We start from the raw sequence: 18181 nt of genomic DNA on the forward strand, positions 1-18181 counted from the left end.
ACTTGAGCGACAAAACCGGGCCGACTTCGCTGAAAATTTCCTTGAGCTTCTCTTCCGTGGCCTCGTACGGTATGTTGCCCACGAATACTGAGCGCATGGACTTGTCCATGATGCTCTGTTCCTGTAATTTGTCCGCCATTGTGCCGTTGTTTGATGATTCGAGCTGCGTAAAACAATTAAATTAATAAAGTTGAATTAACAAAGTAGTTCCACTCTTCTTCTTTTACTTCTTCTTCTTCTTGCGGCTACGCAGGGTTGCTATCGAAGGTGTTGTGAAACGCTGACTGGCAGCGCAGCTGGCATACGTTTTGCAACACTCCAACGCCTGGTGTTGTAATTTTTCTTGTCGCAAGGTGAAAACGAATGAAACGGCTATTTAATAGTGAAAAGTGAACAAATATGCTGGAATCGAACACCTAAACGTAGCTGATTGAGCCGCTTATCGGTATTCCATAAAGGCTCGTTGAGAATCCTAGCAGAAGTGCATGAAAAACGGGCCTGAAAATTTTACTTTGTGTGTAGCCGAGACCCCCATACGCACACACAAACCACACACACACACTCACACCCATGCACACACACTCACACATATGGAGATAAACGCAGCGATGGCCTCGTCGCATTCGCAGCATATATAAAAGCTCAGTTGTATATTGGAGAAGGAGCGCACAAAGCAGAAGACGAGAAGAAAGATTTCTGTGTCATTGAACGAGGCGACGGCGACGACCAGGCCAGGCAGACCAAGGAATCATCTCCTCCTCCCCTAGGAGCAGGCTGCAGGTGCATAACTTTTCAAGGATACCCAGCCAGCCAGCCAGCTCTGGCTCTGAGAAAAACTTGCTCTCTACACACTCTCTCCCTCTCTCTCTGTGTTACGATCGATATAGCAGCAATTAGTTCTCGCTTTAGTAGTAGTTTTTTTTTCCATTTGAACAGTTCCTGGGTACATAACATAGACCGGACCCCTCGCCCCCATACCATTAAATCAACAAAATCAATGCAATGAAAAGTGAACAACGGAAATATGTATTTTCCAAATTGTGTCTACATTTGGTGCGTGGCTGCGAGTGTGTGTGTGTGTGTGTGTGTGTGCAATCATAATAAAAAAAACGCAGTGAAACGCGTTCTGCGCGTGTGGAAAATTAAACCAACAGCAAATATAAAAAAAGAGACATTAAGCCAGTGGCAAGATCACAGACAGACAGAAACACTCACACACACGCACATAAGAGCACACAGAGAGAACATACACACATACGAGAGTGCTCTGCACCCAGCAGAAAAAGGTTCGACGACAAACCCCAGGCAGAAGCAGAAGCAGCAGACGCCTCTGCTCGCTTCGATTCGGCTCCGGTTCTCTTTGTTGAATTAGTTTTGAGTGCATTCATCATTAATTTAGTGGATTACGGTCTTCAGACTGGAGATATTCTTACGCACTTTTTTGTTCGGAGTTCGAAGTGTGTGTGAACCTTTGCAAAGGAAAAATCAATAGCAACAGACGTAGACATTTATTTGCCCCTGTTTATGCGAGTATACATGTGCAGCCCTTGGCGTCCTCTGCCCTACTCCTTCCTCCTGGCCAGCAGCAGCAGCAGCAACCCTTGCAGGACCAGAACAAGAACCAGAACCCCCAATCCATAGACTCCGTGCTCAGATAACAATGCATATTATTAGCTGAACAGCAAAACGAGAAAATATTATAAATAAGAGTGAGTGTTGCCCCCAGTTCTGGTCACAAAAAAATCGTCACCGTTGGGCAGGGTCGTTGCCATTGCCATTGCCCCTGGCCAACGGCATCCTCGGACGTGTTCGCTCTCATCGTTGCCCCTGTTTTTTGAGCAAAAGCAAAAAAAAGCTGTTCGAGAAGTTGTCGGCCACAGGCCACATCTCTCTGGTTGGCATACCAATTCCAGTCAACCAATCGACCATTTGTGCCTGCGTCCAGCTTGCGCATGGCAGCCCTACTCTTCTCATACCATGCGAGCGCTGCCCGGTGTCGTGTCCTCATGTCAGGTGTCAGGGCAAAATGGAAAGACCACAGGGTACTCAAAAACGAAAAGCATATTTTAAAGCTACAGCATTCGATCTGTGTGTTAAAAAGAATCATAATTTCTGTCAGTTAATTGCTCCTCGAAAAGGATTAAAACTGAAACTGAATATTCGAATCTAATGAACATCACACATGAGTATGATTATCTGTCCATTTCCTCACGAAATATTCTCTAATTTTGATCATTGACTTATCGATTTGTATCGTATTGTATGGCACGTTGTCCTGGAGCTGTCCAACCCGGAATTTAGAAAGATTTCCTTTGCCTTTTCCATTTTCTTAATACTCTGTAAAGTACTTCGTTGAAAAATTCATGATTTTGCAAAGCCCAAGATGTATTCTTATTCTAAAATATATTTTGGTTGAGGGTTGGTTCAGAAATTAGTCTCTAAAGTGCTCTAGTAACACCCAGGAATAATAAAGCCAAATAGGAATTTCCCTCTGATTAGTTTTTGAACAGATGTTTCGCTCCGGAGCAGAGCCTAACCAAACAGCTGTTGATTATTTGTCTGAAAGTACAAAACAAAAGTGCCAAAAGTTTGTTTTCAACAGAAAATGAGTAATTAAAAGTTGTGAGGCATGCAGGTTTCTCCACAAGTGATTAAAACTAGTACCAGAAATAGTCTAAAAGCAAGCGGCAGCTTTCGGCAAATAGGAAACCAAGTGATCCTTTGATTCCGCTGATTCATAAAATAGGTAATCAAAAGGCCTAAACAGGCAACCGAAACGTTTCGACATTCGCTTTGTTAATTCTGTAAGAATCTGCGTCTTGGCTTTCTCATTGCATCTCTGAGTAAACGAATCAGATATCGCTCTTTTTTACTGATTCACTTTCGATCTCTAAACTCCATCTTTGGACACTATCAATCGTTCTAGCTATTGTTTATTATCAAATATCAAAGAATGTTTATCGGCACATAACATTTTATTTACTTTAGTAAACCAAACGGTTGTAGCCTCGAAAGCATTCCCAGCAGCATTTAATTTCTAGCTGTGCAATCGAACACCTACCAATAATACATTCCAAGGGAATTGTGCTCCATCAGTCGGTCAGTCCTTTCTTTCCACTCAACGTAATGTGTGTAATATTTGAAAATCCAATAGATATAGAAGGTTATACCGATTAGGTTACATGGAAACGCATTGACACATCGCCCGTCATTTGTATATTCTTAGCTGTGGAATGAGTTCTCAATTTGCGTGTGATTTCTGCAAGCTCAGCACTTGCTCCTGTGGCGTCTGCTGGGGTCTTTGCAGCGAGAGTCTGTGAGCAAATCACGCTTACGCAGATAACGCTCGTGGCATTCCCCGCCTTGATCGGGCGGCACATTCTTTGGATATCAGCTTACCAAAGCTCGCAGATAACACACCGACAACAGGCGGGGGGGCTGGCATCATTCTTACTGTATTCGATTGCCACTCACATTTCAATTTATTTTCACAGCTCGAACAACTCGCTCGGGCAGACCCCAGACCCTAAGGATTGAGCAAGATGGCTGCCACTACTGCCCAGCAAGCAGGACACACTGTTTTATGACTCTGAGGGGCAACCCAGAGAGCGATTAAGCGAGAGAGAGAGAGAGAGCGCAGCGAGAGAGCGACCGCCCACGACGAGTGAGCGTCAACGAGTGAATTAGCTGCCAGCGAGTGAGTGAAGCAAGTGACCGCCATCATGGTTGACAGCGTGCAGTGCCCCGTGTGCACTTTGTATCTGCATGCGGGCATGAATCTCTCCGATCACTTGGAGACTCATCCCAAGGAGCAGGTCATCAAGGCACTGGTGCAGATGACAATTGTCGGCAACACTGGCATGGGCAATGCCCTGGCGGCGGCCATGCTGGGCAATAGCTCATCATCAGCAGCAGCGGCAACAGGAGCAGGAGCTGCCGATGCTGGTGGCTCCAAAGACAACGTCGTCGCCGCCGTCACGACAACGTCTGCAGCTGTCGCTGATGTCAAACCAGTTGTTGTGACCGCCAGCTCATCGGCAGGCAAGCCCATAACAGCGGCAGCCACAAATGCAGCCCTGCAGCCGCCGCCACTTTCCTCCTCCTCCTCCTCTACCGCCGCGGCGAGCAGCAGCAGCAGCGTCTGCAGCAAATTGAGCAATCCACCGATGAAAGCACTGAAATGCGCACCGCCCACGACTGAGGCGCGAGCCAACAACACATCCGCACCCACCACAAATAGCGCAATGAGCGCAATGTACCAGCCACCGCTGGTCACCACGGAATATCGCTACACTAATCAGCAGCAGCAGCCGGGCTTTGCGCGTGGTTCCAGCAACGCGACAGCGACCGCCACACTGGTGATACCACAGGTGCCACAGCAGCACTTTCTAGCCAGCAGCCATACGCAGCAGCAGACACCGACACACTTTGCCCATCAGCAACAGCAGCAGCAGCATCATCCTGGGTTGAAGTTTACCTATGCCACCACGCTGCCACCTCCGCCGCCGTTGCAGGTGAGTGTCACAGCCAGGAGCCGATTTTAAACTGAGGCTTAAACTTTAACCTTCCTTTCAGGCAACATTTACTCAAAGAATTTCAAGAATATACCTGCTTCAATGTTTTGGCAAGGCTTTTGCTCACACAAAGTTTCCATTTCCTTATTGCAGCTCTTCACGCAGCAGCAGCAACAGCAGCAGCAGCAGACAGTAACGCAACCGCATCAGAAACCTCCTCCCGCCTATGGAGCCGCCATCAGTCAAATCCGATCTCAGCACAACCAAAACAAGCAGCAGCAGCAGCAACATCAGCAGCAGCAGCAACATGTGACCGTTCATCATAATGTAACCCTGGCACCACCGACAACAACAGCAGCAGCAGCTGTAGGCAAGCACAGCGGCAAAGCCCACACGGAAGTATTCCTGAATCCCCCACCACCGCCGCTGCCACCGCAGGCGCATGCGCAGCAGCAGCAGCATCAGCAGAACCAACAGCAGCAGCAGCATCATCATCACCAGCAGCAGCTACAGCAATCATCAATGCCAGTGGCGCTGACAACTGCCGCACCCAGACAGCAGCAGCAACAGCAGCAATCGGTGACATTGCAGTCGTACGGTTCGAGTGCCGGTAGCTGCTCCTCCTCGTCGTCCTCCTCGACGGCGGGTCGAGCTAGCCGTCAGACCAACTCTCCCTTTGGCGCCTTGCTCAATGCGGCGGCGGCTGCTGCCAGCTCCTCGCCCTCGTCTGCGTCTGCAGCTGCCGCCTCGGTGCTGCGCTATGCAGAGTCGCCAGTTGCACACTATCTGGAGCGGGACAATGGTGACTTCATTGTCCAGGAGACGCCCAAGCATATTGTGGAGTGCGTCGAAAAGGAGGATGGGGAGTTCTCTGTCATCGAACGCATTTACCAGTCGCCACCGAGTGTGCTCCACATACACGACGACGACGAGGATGAGGACGAAGACGAGGACGACGATGAGGATGAGGAGAACGAGGCGACAGCACTGGACGAGCACGATCATGTGGAGGATGGTGACGATGAGCGGGACGAAAACAGCCGCTGCCGCAACTTGACCAAAACAACGAAAAAGTCGCGCAAAACCAAACCCAAGCGAACGTCCAAGAAAACCACGCGGCAACATCACTCGGACGAGGAGTTTATGAGCATCAGCAGTGGCTGCGAGAGCGACTCGGAGCCGGAGACGAAGATGGAAGTGCAGGCAGTGGTGCAGGCAGTGGCAGCTCCACCTTTGTGCACGGCTCCATCCACGAGCAGTGCAGCGGCGGCAGCAGCCTCAGTTGCAGTGCCTGCCCTGGCCGATGGACACTCAAATTCCACTTCAAACTCCAATTCGAATTCGAATGCCAAGTCCAAGAAAAATCGCATCACGGTGCTCAGCGATGTGCCGCTGAACATGAACGAATATCTAGATCTGATGGGCAACATTGTGGCCTCCAGTCGCATTGGCACCTCGCGTCCATTCGCCGCCGTTGCGCCCATACCGCTGGTCAAGGTGGAGAAGGAGGAACCGTTGGATGAGTACGACAATGCGGAGGGCACGGATCCCATGATGCTGCTGGAGCATAAGCCCAGCTTGGAGCAGAGCTGTGGCACCACCAGCGTCATTCGCATGGCCAGCGCCATGTCGGCGTCCACGGAGGACTTTACACAGCCGCCGCCCATGAAGGTTGAGGTTGAGGCCACGACGCTGCTACCTCAGCGGTTCTCGACACCCGCCCAGCTGCGTGGACCCAAGAAATTAGTCATCAAACCAAAGGCCACAGCAACGGCAACAGCAACGACGACGGCGGCGGCGGCGGCGGCGGCGGCGATAACAAAACAAAAGACTGACACCCCATCTTCCTCGAGCTCGGAACCGCCAGCAGCCACATCCATATCAAAGCCCGGTGCCACTGAGCTGATTCACATTAAGAGCGAGATCACGGAGCTGCCAACAAGCAGCATCCTCGAGAAGCATCTGACAACGCGGAAGCACTCGACGGTCAACGATGACGATGCACGGGTGCTGCTGGAGTTTGCCAATTCGAAGCAGCCGTCGACACTCGCCGGTGGCAGCGCCTCCAGCACGACCTTTGTGGTGAATGCCAATTCGGGTTTCCCCTCGGCGGGCTCTGTGTTTGCCAGCAGCAGCGGCGTGGTGGGGGCGCAGCTGAAGGCGGGACAAGCGAAACCGGGCGAGGAGTACATTCTGCCGGACAACAATCTGGAGGTGGATGAAATTGTGATATCCTCCTCGTCTTCCTACGCCTCATCCGTGGCTCAGGTGCATCCATCGTTGCCAGCATCGTTGCAGCCGCCCGCAGCAGCCGCCTCCTTCAACGACTTTAATTTCCTCTACCATCAGACGACGACAACAGCCACAACGTCCGCGAATGGTGCGTACTTCACGCCCTTCGGCCGCCAGCAACAGCAGCAGCAGCAACACACGCAGCACGGTGTCAGCGATGCCACAAATGCCGCCACCTTGGCCTCCTCTTCCAGCAATTCCTCGGCAATGGATCACGACTCGATGAATGCCACGTTTCGCGTGGCCAAGACACAGTCGCTGCAGTCCTGGTATCAGCCAGAACAAGAACACGATCCACAGCATCAGTCGGGAGCAGCAGCAACAGCAGCGGGAGGAGCGGGAACGGGCGCCTCCTCCTCTAGCCAGAACCATGAAGGAGCACAGCCCACCAATTTCAATGCCGCTCTGGCTGCCGTCGATTGTTGCAGCGTGGCCGTCGATGGTGATGTCAAGTATCTGGATTTGGATGCGTGCAAGCGAGAGCAGCTGAGCAGCAGCAGCAATCTGCCATCGGCCTCAGCCTCCACATCGACAACATCCTCCTCGTTCGCGGGAGCAGCGACAGAGAGCAGCCTCGTGGGTGGACTCAACATACGAACCGATGAGAAAATGCCAGCCAAGGGGGAAATCTCAGAGCAGGAGAGCAACTGTGACATCGAGAACTCGTGGAGTCAGTCGGTAAGGCTTTGCAAAGACAACAGCTAAGGAATTTGGCTGATAAATTGAATCTATTTCAGGTGTACGGCGACATATCACAGCGTTACTTTAGAAATCAGTTCACAGGCGGCTACAATCCGGACTGGCGGCAGGACTACTATCCGCTGCAAGATCTCAGCGCACAGCAGCGGGAGCACAAGCGGTAGGAGCGCTCGAAATATAAACCATGTTCCCCCCTTGAAACTCTTCTCTTGCAGTTTCGATTTCAATGCTGCCGATGAGGAGGCCTCATCCAGCTCGCGCAAGAGTCACTTGATTGATGAGCAGCCGGCAGCGGGCACCGCTTCCTCGACGTCTTCGGCATTGCTGGCTGGTCCACCAATCGCTTCAACGTCCCGGGCTGCTGCTGAGGCAGCGGAGGCGGCTGCTGCCACGGCTACGGCATTGGCCCAACGCAAGCCGCATCGTCGCAAGCTCTACAAGTGTCCGCACTGCGAGGCCATCTTCGAGAAGCTAAAGGAGCGCAATGCGCATATGATTGGCGAGCACAATTATGTGCGTCAGAATCGGCGTTTGATATGCACGCAGCCGCAGCAAATGGGTGCCACAATGTTGCCGCCACCACCGTCACAGCAGCAACAGCAACAGCTGCTAATGCATGCGGGCATGGGCATTGGTGGTGATGAATTTGTGCAAGAGGATTCCAAAGATGGCATTGTCAAGATCAAGCAGGAACAGTGCCAGGATAGGCCGGATGTGGAGCAGCTAGAGACCAGTCCGGAGCTACTCACCGATGTCAAAGATTCCCAGTTGCTGGGCATTGACGATGGCGAAGCGGATGGTGACATCAAGCCGCCCAGTCAGCTGGATCAAAAGATGACCCTGCCGCCACTGGCGATGACAACGCCCGCCGCCAAATTGGCAGCTCTATATCGAATGTTGATATCCTACAACGAGTCAAAGCTGGGACAGGAGCGCAACAATCTCAACGAGTTGGAGCAGAAGGCAATGGAGAAGTCCATCTTTCTGTGCTATGTCTGCCGCACCGATTTCCCCTCCGTGAAGCTTTACGATGCGCATCTGACGGAGCATCCCGCCGAGTGTTTCACCTGTGGCAAGAAATTCTACAGATGGAAGAACTTTTCGCTGCATTTGAAGCGCCACTTGGGCTGGAAGGAGTTTGGCTGTTATGTCTGCGACAAGAAGTTCGTCGTGCGCAGCGCCCTCGTGGAGCACATGCGCATGCACACTGGCCAAACGCCGCTCAAGTGTAAGATATGCGGTGAGTCGTAATCCACAACCAAATTCGATTTCTTATAACTAAAATCTGTTCTTTTGTTAGGCAAAAAGTTTAAGCGTTACTCGAACTTGACGCAGCATCGCAAGCGACACACCAAAGTGATGGTGCGCAAGAAGGAGTATGTGTGCCATTGCGGCGAGGTGTTGCCATCGAAGGCGCGGTTTCTGTGGCACAAGGAGACGCACGACGTGAAGCCCAAGTGCTGTCCCTATTGCTGCGACCGGTTTGTGCATGCCAACTCGCTGCGTCGGCACATACGGCTGGCGCATTCGGATAAGTTCGACTATGCCGAGCCCATGGAGTGTCCCATGTGCAAGCAGATCTTTGCCAAGACCTCGATCAAGGCGCACATGGCAACGCACTCGACGGATCCGCAGTACGACTGTGCAATCTGCAACAAGAGCTTCTCCACCAAATGGAATCTCAAGATACACTCGTGGGTGCATGCAAATCGAACGGCGAAACCGTTCAAGTGCGAGTACTGCCCCAAGGCGTTTGTGCGAGAGCTGGACTTTAAGAATCACATCAATGCCCACAAACAGATCAAGCCGTACACCTGCGAATATTGTGGCTGCAAGTTCATACGAAAGTATAACTATATGCGGCACAGACGCGAGCATCATGGCACCAAGAAGTTCACCTGCGACCAGTGCGACAAGTCATTCCATCGGCACTACTATCTGATTGAGCATCGGCGCATGCATACGGGCGAGCGGCCATTCACGTGCACCATTTGCGGCAAGAGCTCCACCACCAAGACCAATCACAATAAACATCTGAAAATCCATCATTCGCGCGATCCCTTCACCGTTGAGGTCTAAAAATGGTATAATAATCGAACTAACTAATGTCTAATATTAATCATTAACTAAGGTAGTTTGTTCATGACTCTTCTCTGTGTGTACTACGTGTGTCGTCGTCTGCGTGTCTCTCTCTCTGCTGATACAAAACAGAAAACAAAACAAAACAAATTAGTATTACCTATCGAACTATATACATATAAAATATTTAGTTTACATATGCGAATGCCAATTCTTGATACACAGACAGACAGACAAAGAAATTATCAAGTAACATTTTTACTAATCGTACATTTCGGATGTGGTTTAAGAACTTAGCTAAATGTCAAAGTGTTTACTTTACCCATAACCATCCCATACCATCTTCCATGCCTGCTTTAAACAAACCCTTTTGTTAAGTGAATTATGAACGGCATACCTAGGTCAGTGCAATATACATAAATAAGTGAACATCAAATTACTTATTATGCCGCAAAAGCCCATTTAGTTTTGTGTAATTTTAGCTTTAGTTTTAATCATTTATGATACATACTTAGTTTAATTTTAAGTTAGCCACAATTGGTTCTACAAAACTTTCGAGTTCTTTCCGAAACTTGAGCACATTCGAAGCGAAGGACATACACAATACACAATACACAGAAAACGAATCCCATCTAAACAAACTTGTTATATAATTTGTATTTTTCTAATTGATGAGACAGACTAGACTCTAATCTAATCTAATCTCTGCCAGCAATCGAAGAACGTAAGTAAGCGAACACAACTGTCATATTGAATACAAAAAAAAAAAAACAAATTTCGATGTACGTAGAATATATTTCTTGATTTCTTTAAGTAGTTGCAACTTCTCTAGGCTATTTTAATGGATTGTTTCAATGGTTTGAACTTTAAAGCATCAATTAGTTAAAATTTCTAGCGTTAAGTGAACACAACATTAAGTCTAAATGAAATTTCATAATAATAGATACCAATAATGATAATGATAACAAAAAAAAAACCCATACAAAAAAATGAAAACCAAACAAAACAATTTTAAAATATTTACAAATTACATACAAATTTCAATGAGAACTAATGGAAAGAAAAACCCATTCTATGGAGGAAATAAATTCAATTTATGGATAATTACAAAAAAAAAAGCAAAAGATTCGCGTATTTGTTTTATCATATTTATGGTGGATATTGGGTTTGGGTTTAGTCATGGAAGAAAGTCCTGTGCCAACGACCTTACCTTGGCTGACTAATGACCGTATACGATAATTCAAGGTGAAGCAACATTGGCTGACACACACTACTTATTTTGGAACAAATAAAATGAAATAACATAAAATCCAGGCATGCACACAATCCCTGACAGAAAATTTGAACCCTTTGGAAATCCTCTTCGGTTCCATTGAATGCACAGAAAACAAGGGAACACAAACGTTTGATTAACTTTAAGCATTACTCCATTTTGTTCATGTAAATATGCCTAAATAAGAGCAAACAAAACTTAAATCGAAAAAAGAGATATAAAACATTAAAAACGAATCCGAGAACCGATGTATGTACAGAATGAATCCTGAAAGCTGAACGTTGGCTTAACTTTGTGTTTTATGAAAACTAATTTCAGGTAAGTGAAATATTTACAAATGCCTAGGGTCTAGTGGCGGGGATGGTTGGCTATCCTAAATGGCAATGAAATAATGAACATTTAATAAGTTTTTCACTCTCACTCTGCCTCGTTACGCCCAACATCTAGAAATTGAGAGTAAAGTTTTCAAAAAACATTTCGTATAGTTTTGGTATTTTAATGGGAACTGTTAGATTTATAAATTTGATGAATTCGGAGAAAATAATACAAATATTCGATTATGTAAGTATTTAAATAAAGAGGCATTTTCAAAATGCTTTCGAAAATTATGAATTGAAAGCGGAACAAGATCGGTTTTTCGTTTGATCGATTTGAATGCAAAAATGTTATACAAATATAGATAGATAGATAGATATAGATAATTCTGGAAACTAAAAACTGGGCTACATATTCCATTATGTAGTTTAATTATATTGTTTTTAAAAATAAAATTAAATAATGGCGCATATTCAAAATGCGTGAGGGAAAGGTTAGGGAGTTTTATAATTATTTTTTTGGTGGCTTATTTTCACTTCTTTAGGAACATCCAATTTTCAATTAATGGCTCATAGAGTGGCTTTGTCGAGGTTGGACGCTCGTAAAGTGCAACTTCGATGAGCTTGTGCCCAGTCCAAATGGAATCGCTGGATGAGTCAACAGAATCGATGCGGTCATCCTTGCTGCCAGAATAGTTGGAGTTGGTGCAATGAACTCTGGCAAAGACTTCGGGATGCTTGTCGAGGCAAGCTTCCAGTGCCTGATAAACGGTCTTGTACCCGAATTTCTTGTTCCGCTTCACCCCGTGCAGCTTGACGCACAGGGAACGCAATGGGAAGGCCATCAGTTGCTCGGGCATCACCTTCAGGTGGGCATAGTCCACCGTTTCGGTGTCATGGAAGTCCACGTAGTACACGGTAGCTTGCTTGGTGGCCATGTGTACTTCTCTGATGATAGCACGGTACCACAGCCTATCCTTGGAGTAACGCGCCAAACACAAATCATCCAACATCGGCAGCAGCGGCGCCGCTTTATGCACCAAGGCGCTTATTTCTTGCATCAGGCCAATGTCTCGCTTTGTAAACTCCCAGAGATCGGGCGAAATTTGTAGTTCAGTCGCTGAGATTAGGCAGCCGATGGAGCACTTGAAATTGCATAAACCAGACGGCAAAATTTGCGACTTGAACGAGTCCATGCCGGCATACAGAGAACGAACTGTGGATGTGTCCAATGGCATAAAGGGAGCGTGGTCCTTTTTTTTCTAGTGGAGAAGAGTAAATGGATTATAATTGTGACTAATAAATCGATTTAGGTACCTGTTGGGAGAGGCTTATGCGGTGCATCAATTGTTCCTTGCACACGGAAAAATCTGGCCTCCCCTCATCATCCTTATTGGCAATGCCCTCGTCGGTGTCTGCATTCTCCAGTTCCATTGAGACACTGCTATCGTCATCAAGGATCATGTCTGCGACATCACCGCAGTCCATATCCTGATCGTGTCCCTGTGCATTATTTTGCTTAACTTTAAACTTCTTTTTAAGCGGCGGCGACGACAGAGCCGTTAAATTGTTTTCATCACCCACAAACTGCCTCTCCTTTTTGGCACCACCCACAGCCAGTGTCTGCAGCTCGACAAACCCTTTGGACTCATCCAAAGTTTGTTTGGGTGTGGAGCTGATCTTTTGCTTATTCAGTTTGGAATTAACAGGCACCGCCATGCCGCTGTGCATCATCATGGTGGCTATGTCCGCGGCATCAACTTTAATTGCGCACGATGGAATCCTTTTGGGGCCACAGTAATCCATTACGCTCACGCTGCACACTTTCATGACGAGCATCATGTGCACGGTGTCCAGCTCCTTGATGGTGTACCTGCCACGCTTCGGCCGCACGCCGTCTATCTTCACCAGCCAGCAGAGTGCATTCAGTTGTGGAAATGGCGCAAATGGCAGCAGCTCCTGCGCTGTGGCCAGCTCACTGTTGCCATAGTCCACGAAGAACACGCGATACTTTCTATTCTCGTTCATTTTACGCTGCACAATGCCGCGATACAGCAGCTTGTCCAGATGATAGACGACCAGCACTGGTTGTCCCACCGCATAGGTGGTGGTAGCACAGCGACGCTGCTTCAACGGACCGAAATGTTTCTTTAGCACGGCGCACATGTGCTCCATGAATGGCTTATCGGTGGCCAGACTCATGTACGGCGCACAGTCGTAATTCACATATGTGACTCTGCCAGTGTAGAGAGATTTCTCGCATGGCCGTGGCTTCAACCACGCTGGCGGTGGCTTCACCTGTCCCGTGGTGGCTTTGGCTAGGCCCAGATCCAGCAGAAGTTTCATGGGCGGCATACCTTCGCAGTGCTCAAAGTGTGACGGCTTCGACTTGAACGATTCTGGTGTAACATTCGTCACATCATCGATTTCATCTATAAGCGATTGCTCCTCCGCCTGTTCCTTCTCAGTGGACGTGTCTGTTGCCTCATCCTTGTCGTCCCGGTAGTCCACATCGGGATTCTTCTCAGCCACTCGGGCGAGTACGAGTGTCTCGTTGATGTTGACATAGCGAGTACGCGAGGGCGTAAAGGGCCCGTTGCTCACCGTGTGTGAGCCATACAAGACGACGCGCTGCGTCTGTCCATGGCGTCCATGGCTTATGACATACAGCTGATCGTAGGCCTGCAGCTGATCCTTGAAGAAATCAACATTATCCGCTGTCCACTCTGCGTTCTTGGGTCGTAGGCCGTACATCTGACAGCGCTGAGCACTGGCAGCGATCTTTTGGTGCTCTCCGGACATCAAGGCCATACAAGCAGCCCCCACATGCCGCACCACTTCGCCCAGATCAAGCAGTTGCACCTCATACAGCGGCAGACTGTTGTCCAGGGTCGGCAGGGTGACGTGCAGCACGATGGCGCGATACCAGAGCTTCTCCAAGTCGCCCTGTGCCCGCACCTTGGCATAGCACATGTCGCCCTCCTCCCAATCGATCTTGATGGGATTACTATCGTACCTAATGTCAGCGTCTAGCTGCACAGCATCCTGCAGATCCTTTAAAGCTGCCTTATGGCTGTGCAGCATCACATAGAACTCGTCGGGATGCTGCACGCACAGCAGCTCCACGTGCGCATACTTTTTGCTCTGCTTCTCGGACTGCGACTGCGACTGGGACTCGCTCTCCAAGCCCTTTTGCTGTTCGAGGAGCTTGCGCGCGTCCACATCGAGGGGCAGTGTGCGAGCCTCAGTGTCTGCCTTCTGGCTGCTCTCGCCATTCGAGGCGCAGTGCCCGAGCGCCACCATTTGGACGCCAACGCTGACAGACTCCACGCCGGAGCGTACGATGTCCAGCGTTACACGATGCACATTCCGCTGCACGCTGATCACCTCCATGCGCAGCTTGGGGTTCGATGTTAGCTGCTTGAAGGCAGCAATGGCCTCCGGGGTCCACGCGTAGTCGTTCGCCTGCAGCGTCTCCACATCGGCCAGGCAGCACTTGATGCTGAGTTCTCGCTGCTTCTGCATGAATGCCTTGGGCAGTGCGTACAGCCGATCCCAGGGCACCTGCAGTGTGGAGCCAAAGTCCACAAGGCGCACCAGCACGAAGCCATTGTTCTGCACCATTTCGATGGCAACGCGCACCCAACGCTCCTCCAACTGCATCACGCAACCCATTTCCAGTTGCCCCACAAAAATGTTCTGCAAACTGCTGAGATCCATGCGATCCATGGTGCTCTTCAGCGAGTCCTCCAGCTCGGAGCGCTTGCCCTCGTAGTCGTGCCGCATCACATAGAACTCCTGCGGATGATTGACATGCAGCATTTGTATCATCAGCACAGCGCCAACGTCATGCTTGGCCTTTGGTATGCGCTGCTCCGACGTGGCCCATGGGGACTCCCAATCGCCGCTACGATTGCGCGCCAGTCCCGTGTACAGAAAGGAATCGCGCAGCGAAATCTTTGACTCGGGGTTGATGAGATGCACTTCGTGGCGTTGATGCTGCATTTGGGATGTGACGATCACATTCACAGGTTGGCTGTAAGGGAGAGGGGTTCAGTGTCTGCCGATCGAAGCATTGTCGTCACTCACTTCTTCAGCACCATCTTAAAGTGTGCGGTTTCCAGCGCACTCCACCACTTCGATTGGCGTGGCTTCAGATCGCTCAGGCAGCAGTGTACCGCCGCAAATGGAAGCAGCGTCAAACCATAAGGCAGCTCATGGAAGCTGCAACAATTTCAAGCATTAAAGGAACAAACACTAAAGGAACATTCCAGCTCCAGCACTCACTTGCTGCTGTGCAGCTTCATCGTCAGTCCAATGTCTGGCAGAAAGACTTCGTAGGTGTTTGCTTGATCTGCCAGTTGCCGAGTGACTACCACGCGATGATAGCGATCCTCCTGCTTGCTGTAGGCCATGTAAAGCTCACCCGCCACAATCCGCGTGGGCGTGGAGCTGGGCGTCTGTGCATACGCGACGAGTGCCTCGCGCAATTGCTGCGCCGCCTCGACGCCTTGGACATAGAAGTCCTCCGGCGAGTTGATGCATAAAACACTCACCAGAGCATTCGTCTTGAACCAATCGATGGGCGCAGGCCAAACCTTTTCATTCGTGCTTATGTCCATGGCTAGGAATGTGCGCTCCAAATTCTCACGCCAATGGAAGTTTCGTTTACGATTTTGATCTCGCTCTCGTGGCTCACTGACAAATGATGAACTCTCGCTGGACGTGCAGCTGCCGCCTTGGGGCGCGTAATTGCTGCGAAAATCCACCACAATACGCGGATCCATGTAGTCGCACTGGAAATGTTCCCAGTTCTCCAGCTGAGTGCTGGACAAACTGCAAATGGGTTGGCATAAGAATGAATGAATATGAATCAAGAGGAATAATTACCTGTAGGGATTGCCATTCTGCTTGTTCACTTTTACATCAACTGGAATTTTCTCCAAATGCTCGCCCGCCAGCTGCAGCAATTCCTTGAGCTTCAAGTTCTTGGGCACTTCACTGCCCGTTGACAGCAGCTGCTGCAGTTGCTGTTTGCAGGCAAAGATAATGTATTATTAAAAGCAAACCAAACTCTCTTCACGCTCCACGCCCACCTTGATGACATCCTCATAGCCCTCCAGCATATCCAACGCTTGCTGCAGCTCCAATTGGCCCGGCAGGCTCGCCTCGCGCAGCTTCTCGATGAGCCGCTGCTCGGACACTTGCAGGCGTCCATGCAGATGGCCATAGCGCAGCTGTATGTCGGCCAGCGCATCGGCAGCATAGCCGCTCTGCTGCGCACTGACCGAGCGCACCAGCTGCAGAAGATACAAAGATACAAATGCAGATTAAAACGGGGCACATTCTAATAACATTCAAACGGGTGAATGGCACCAAGTCGCTTCAAGTTTTAATTGTGAATTTCCCAATCGACTGCCTGCCTGCCTGTTCATCCTCCTCGTCTGCCGCTTTTGTTGCACTTTTGTTGCAACGATCATTATCAGCAAATTGCTTTGGACTCTTTTGGGCTCTTTTTTGAAAGTGATTGTAAGAGCCAAGCAGCTAGCTGTAGCTTGGCCCGATATGACAGCTGATTCGTAGCAGATGACAGATGACAGATGACAGGCAAGTTCGCGGTGCTGGTTCTGCCATACAAGGGAGAGAGCTCTACGATCGGATCTCAAGTGTGGTGGTTTGTCGGCGTGTAAATGATGCCGTGTAGAAGCAATCCCAATCATTAAAACGATCGCTTTTTGGCTGTGAGTGAAATCAATTCACTTGACCTTGTCAAGGGTTTGGCCACTTGATGTGTCTCCGATGTGTTAGACATCAGACATATTCATTGTTTACCTTGTCCATCCACTACACAAAACACACATCAAACACAGAGACAGCCAGCCATCGTTTCATATTCACATTTCCCATACAGCACACAGCACGCAATCCTCCGCCAATTAGTTTTAATAATCCGCAGGCAGGCCATCGCCGCGGGCAACAATTTCGAATTATCGCACAAGCGACTGGCTATCCACTTCCTACACAGACACAGGTCCACCACGAGTTTTATGGGCACATTAAAGAACTCTGCGAGTGGGCAACCCAACCCAGAGCCACGTAACAATAATAACAGCCAAAACAGAAATTAAGCAACCCAAAAGCCGCGGCCAAGCGCTGTGCGCGCCCAGCCCATGGCTTGCTCTGTTAGCGCCTCATTGCTCTGATCTGTGAGCCGCCTCCTGGGCAACATTGCTCTGATCTGTGAGCCGCCTCTTGTCGGACTTAGAAGCCGCAACGCAACACAACACACTTGGGTAGCCACGAATACACTCGAATTGAAGGGGAGGAACCTTCGACAGGATTAAGTACAACTTGATCAACGATTCATGATCCATTTTCTGTGATTGCTTTTGGCTTATATCGATAGCTGATAAATTGAAAAGAATACGCACTAAATAGCGAAGAAACATTAAATAAAACTAATAACAAATTTCAAAAAGAAATCTTCAAGTTTTATGCGAATGTTTGTCGATAGGTTGCCACGGCCAATGGCATTTGTTATGAACCGATTGTATGAATTAGATCATAAGTAGGAATGATCAATGCAATCGATCATTGATCAGTGATCAATGTGCTCAACGTAGTCCAAAGCTAGGTACCACATAGGAGAAAGGAGACAGCTAAGACTAGTATTTATGAATATATTTATGCTGATTAAAGCCAGACAGTTTATGGTACTTATTCTCTGTACTGCTTCTCTGTCTTCCTAGCATAATTAAGTGATAGTTTGTGCTCCCATCAATCACTTGCGGCAGGTTCGTTCATAAGCTTGAGGGGCATAAATGCTGAGCCTGAGCTGGTGCTACTGCTGCTGCTGTCATAATTTGATCTACACTGATCAACCGCTGGCTGGACGGGTTGGAACATTTGATTTAATCTGCCTTCACGCATTACATAACCTTGCTCCGACGACATTTAAACGGTCTTTTGGGCAGTTCTTAAAGTTATTTATTCAGTCAACACTTTGAAGC

The 18181-nt window shown here is 48.9% G+C and overlaps 4 protein-coding genes across 8 annotated transcripts in view; 2 read left to right on the forward strand and 2 right to left on the reverse strand.

The window, feature by feature from the left end:
- LOC117589771 (cleavage stimulation factor subunit 2 tau variant) overlaps positions 1 to 233 on the reverse strand; it is a 1482-nt gene extending 1249 nt beyond the window's left edge. Inside the window, exon 1 of the mRNA XM_034281967.1 lies at positions 3 to 233. Coding sequence (XP_034137858.1) covers positions 3 to 139 — 137 coding nt within the window. The 5' untranslated portion in view covers positions 140 to 233. The remainder of the gene's footprint in view (positions 1 to 2) is intronic.
- The window catches only part of LOC117589767 (NADP-dependent malic enzyme), a 26855-nt gene extending 25130 nt beyond the window's left edge, over positions 1 to 1725 (forward strand). The window contains exon 6 of the mRNA XM_034281960.1: positions 1721 to 1725. The gene's annotated coding sequence lies outside the window, so the exon portion shown is untranslated. The remainder of the gene's footprint in view (positions 1 to 1720) is intronic.
- LOC117589766 (platelet binding protein GspB) lies at positions 285 to 9804 on the forward strand. 5 transcript variants are annotated; one of them, XM_034281958.1, is made up of 7 exons: positions 309 to 780; positions 3495 to 4514; positions 4668 to 4823; positions 5073 to 7484; positions 7544 to 7665; positions 7721 to 8745; positions 8806 to 9804. In XM_034281958.1, the coding sequence occupies exons 2-7, from the start codon at positions 3723 to 3725 to the stop codon at positions 9582 to 9584; spliced, it is 5286 nt and encodes a 1761-aa protein (XP_034137849.1). In that variant the 5' UTR covers positions 309 to 780; positions 3495 to 3722; the 3' UTR covers positions 9585 to 9804. The 5 variants fall into 5 exon arrangements, with proteins under 5 accessions (XP_034137847.1, XP_034137849.1, XP_034137846.1 ...); XM_034281956.1 differs by having other exon boundaries at positions 285 to 353; positions 4668 to 7484; XM_034281955.1 differs by having other exon boundaries at positions 4668 to 7484.
- A 1737-nt stretch (positions 9805 to 11541) lies between these two features.
- The window catches only part of LOC117589533, a 54151-nt gene continuing 47511 nt past the window's right edge, over positions 11542 to 18181 (reverse strand). The window contains exons 3-8 of the mRNA XM_034281526.1: positions 16268 to 16471; positions 16062 to 16201; positions 15459 to 16007; positions 15261 to 15395; positions 12489 to 15207; positions 11542 to 12433 (exon numbers count right to left, since the gene is read on the reverse strand). Of these exons, the coding sequence (XP_034137417.1) occupies positions 11705 to 12433; positions 12489 to 15207; positions 15261 to 15395; positions 15459 to 16007; positions 16062 to 16201; positions 16268 to 16471 (4476 nt within the window). The 3' untranslated portion in view covers positions 11542 to 11704. The remainder of the gene's footprint in view (positions 12434 to 12488; positions 15208 to 15260; positions 15396 to 15458; positions 16008 to 16061; positions 16202 to 16267; positions 16472 to 18181) is intronic.

Source organism: Drosophila guanche, unplaced genomic scaffold (assembly GCF_900245975.1).
Source record: "Drosophila guanche unplaced genomic scaffold, DGUA_6, whole genome shotgun sequence".
Classification (NCBI taxonomy): Eukaryota; Metazoa; Arthropoda; class Insecta; order Diptera; family Drosophilidae; genus Drosophila; species Drosophila guanche.

Bases quoted from the DNA above. Each gene is read 5' to 3' on its own strand.
- LOC117589766 (XM_034281956.1), top strand. From the start codon at position 3,723: ATGGTTGACAGCGTGCAGTGCCCCGTGTGCACTTTGTATCTGCATGCG. The intron at 4,515-4,667 runs GTGAGTGTCACA...TCCTTATTGCAG, and splicing joins CACCTCCGCCGCCGTTGCAG to CTCTTCACGCAGCAGCAGCA. The intron at 7,666-7,720 runs GTAGGAGCGCTC...CTTCTCTTGCAG, and splicing joins CAGCAGCGGGAGCACAAGCG to TTTCGATTTCAATGCTGCCG.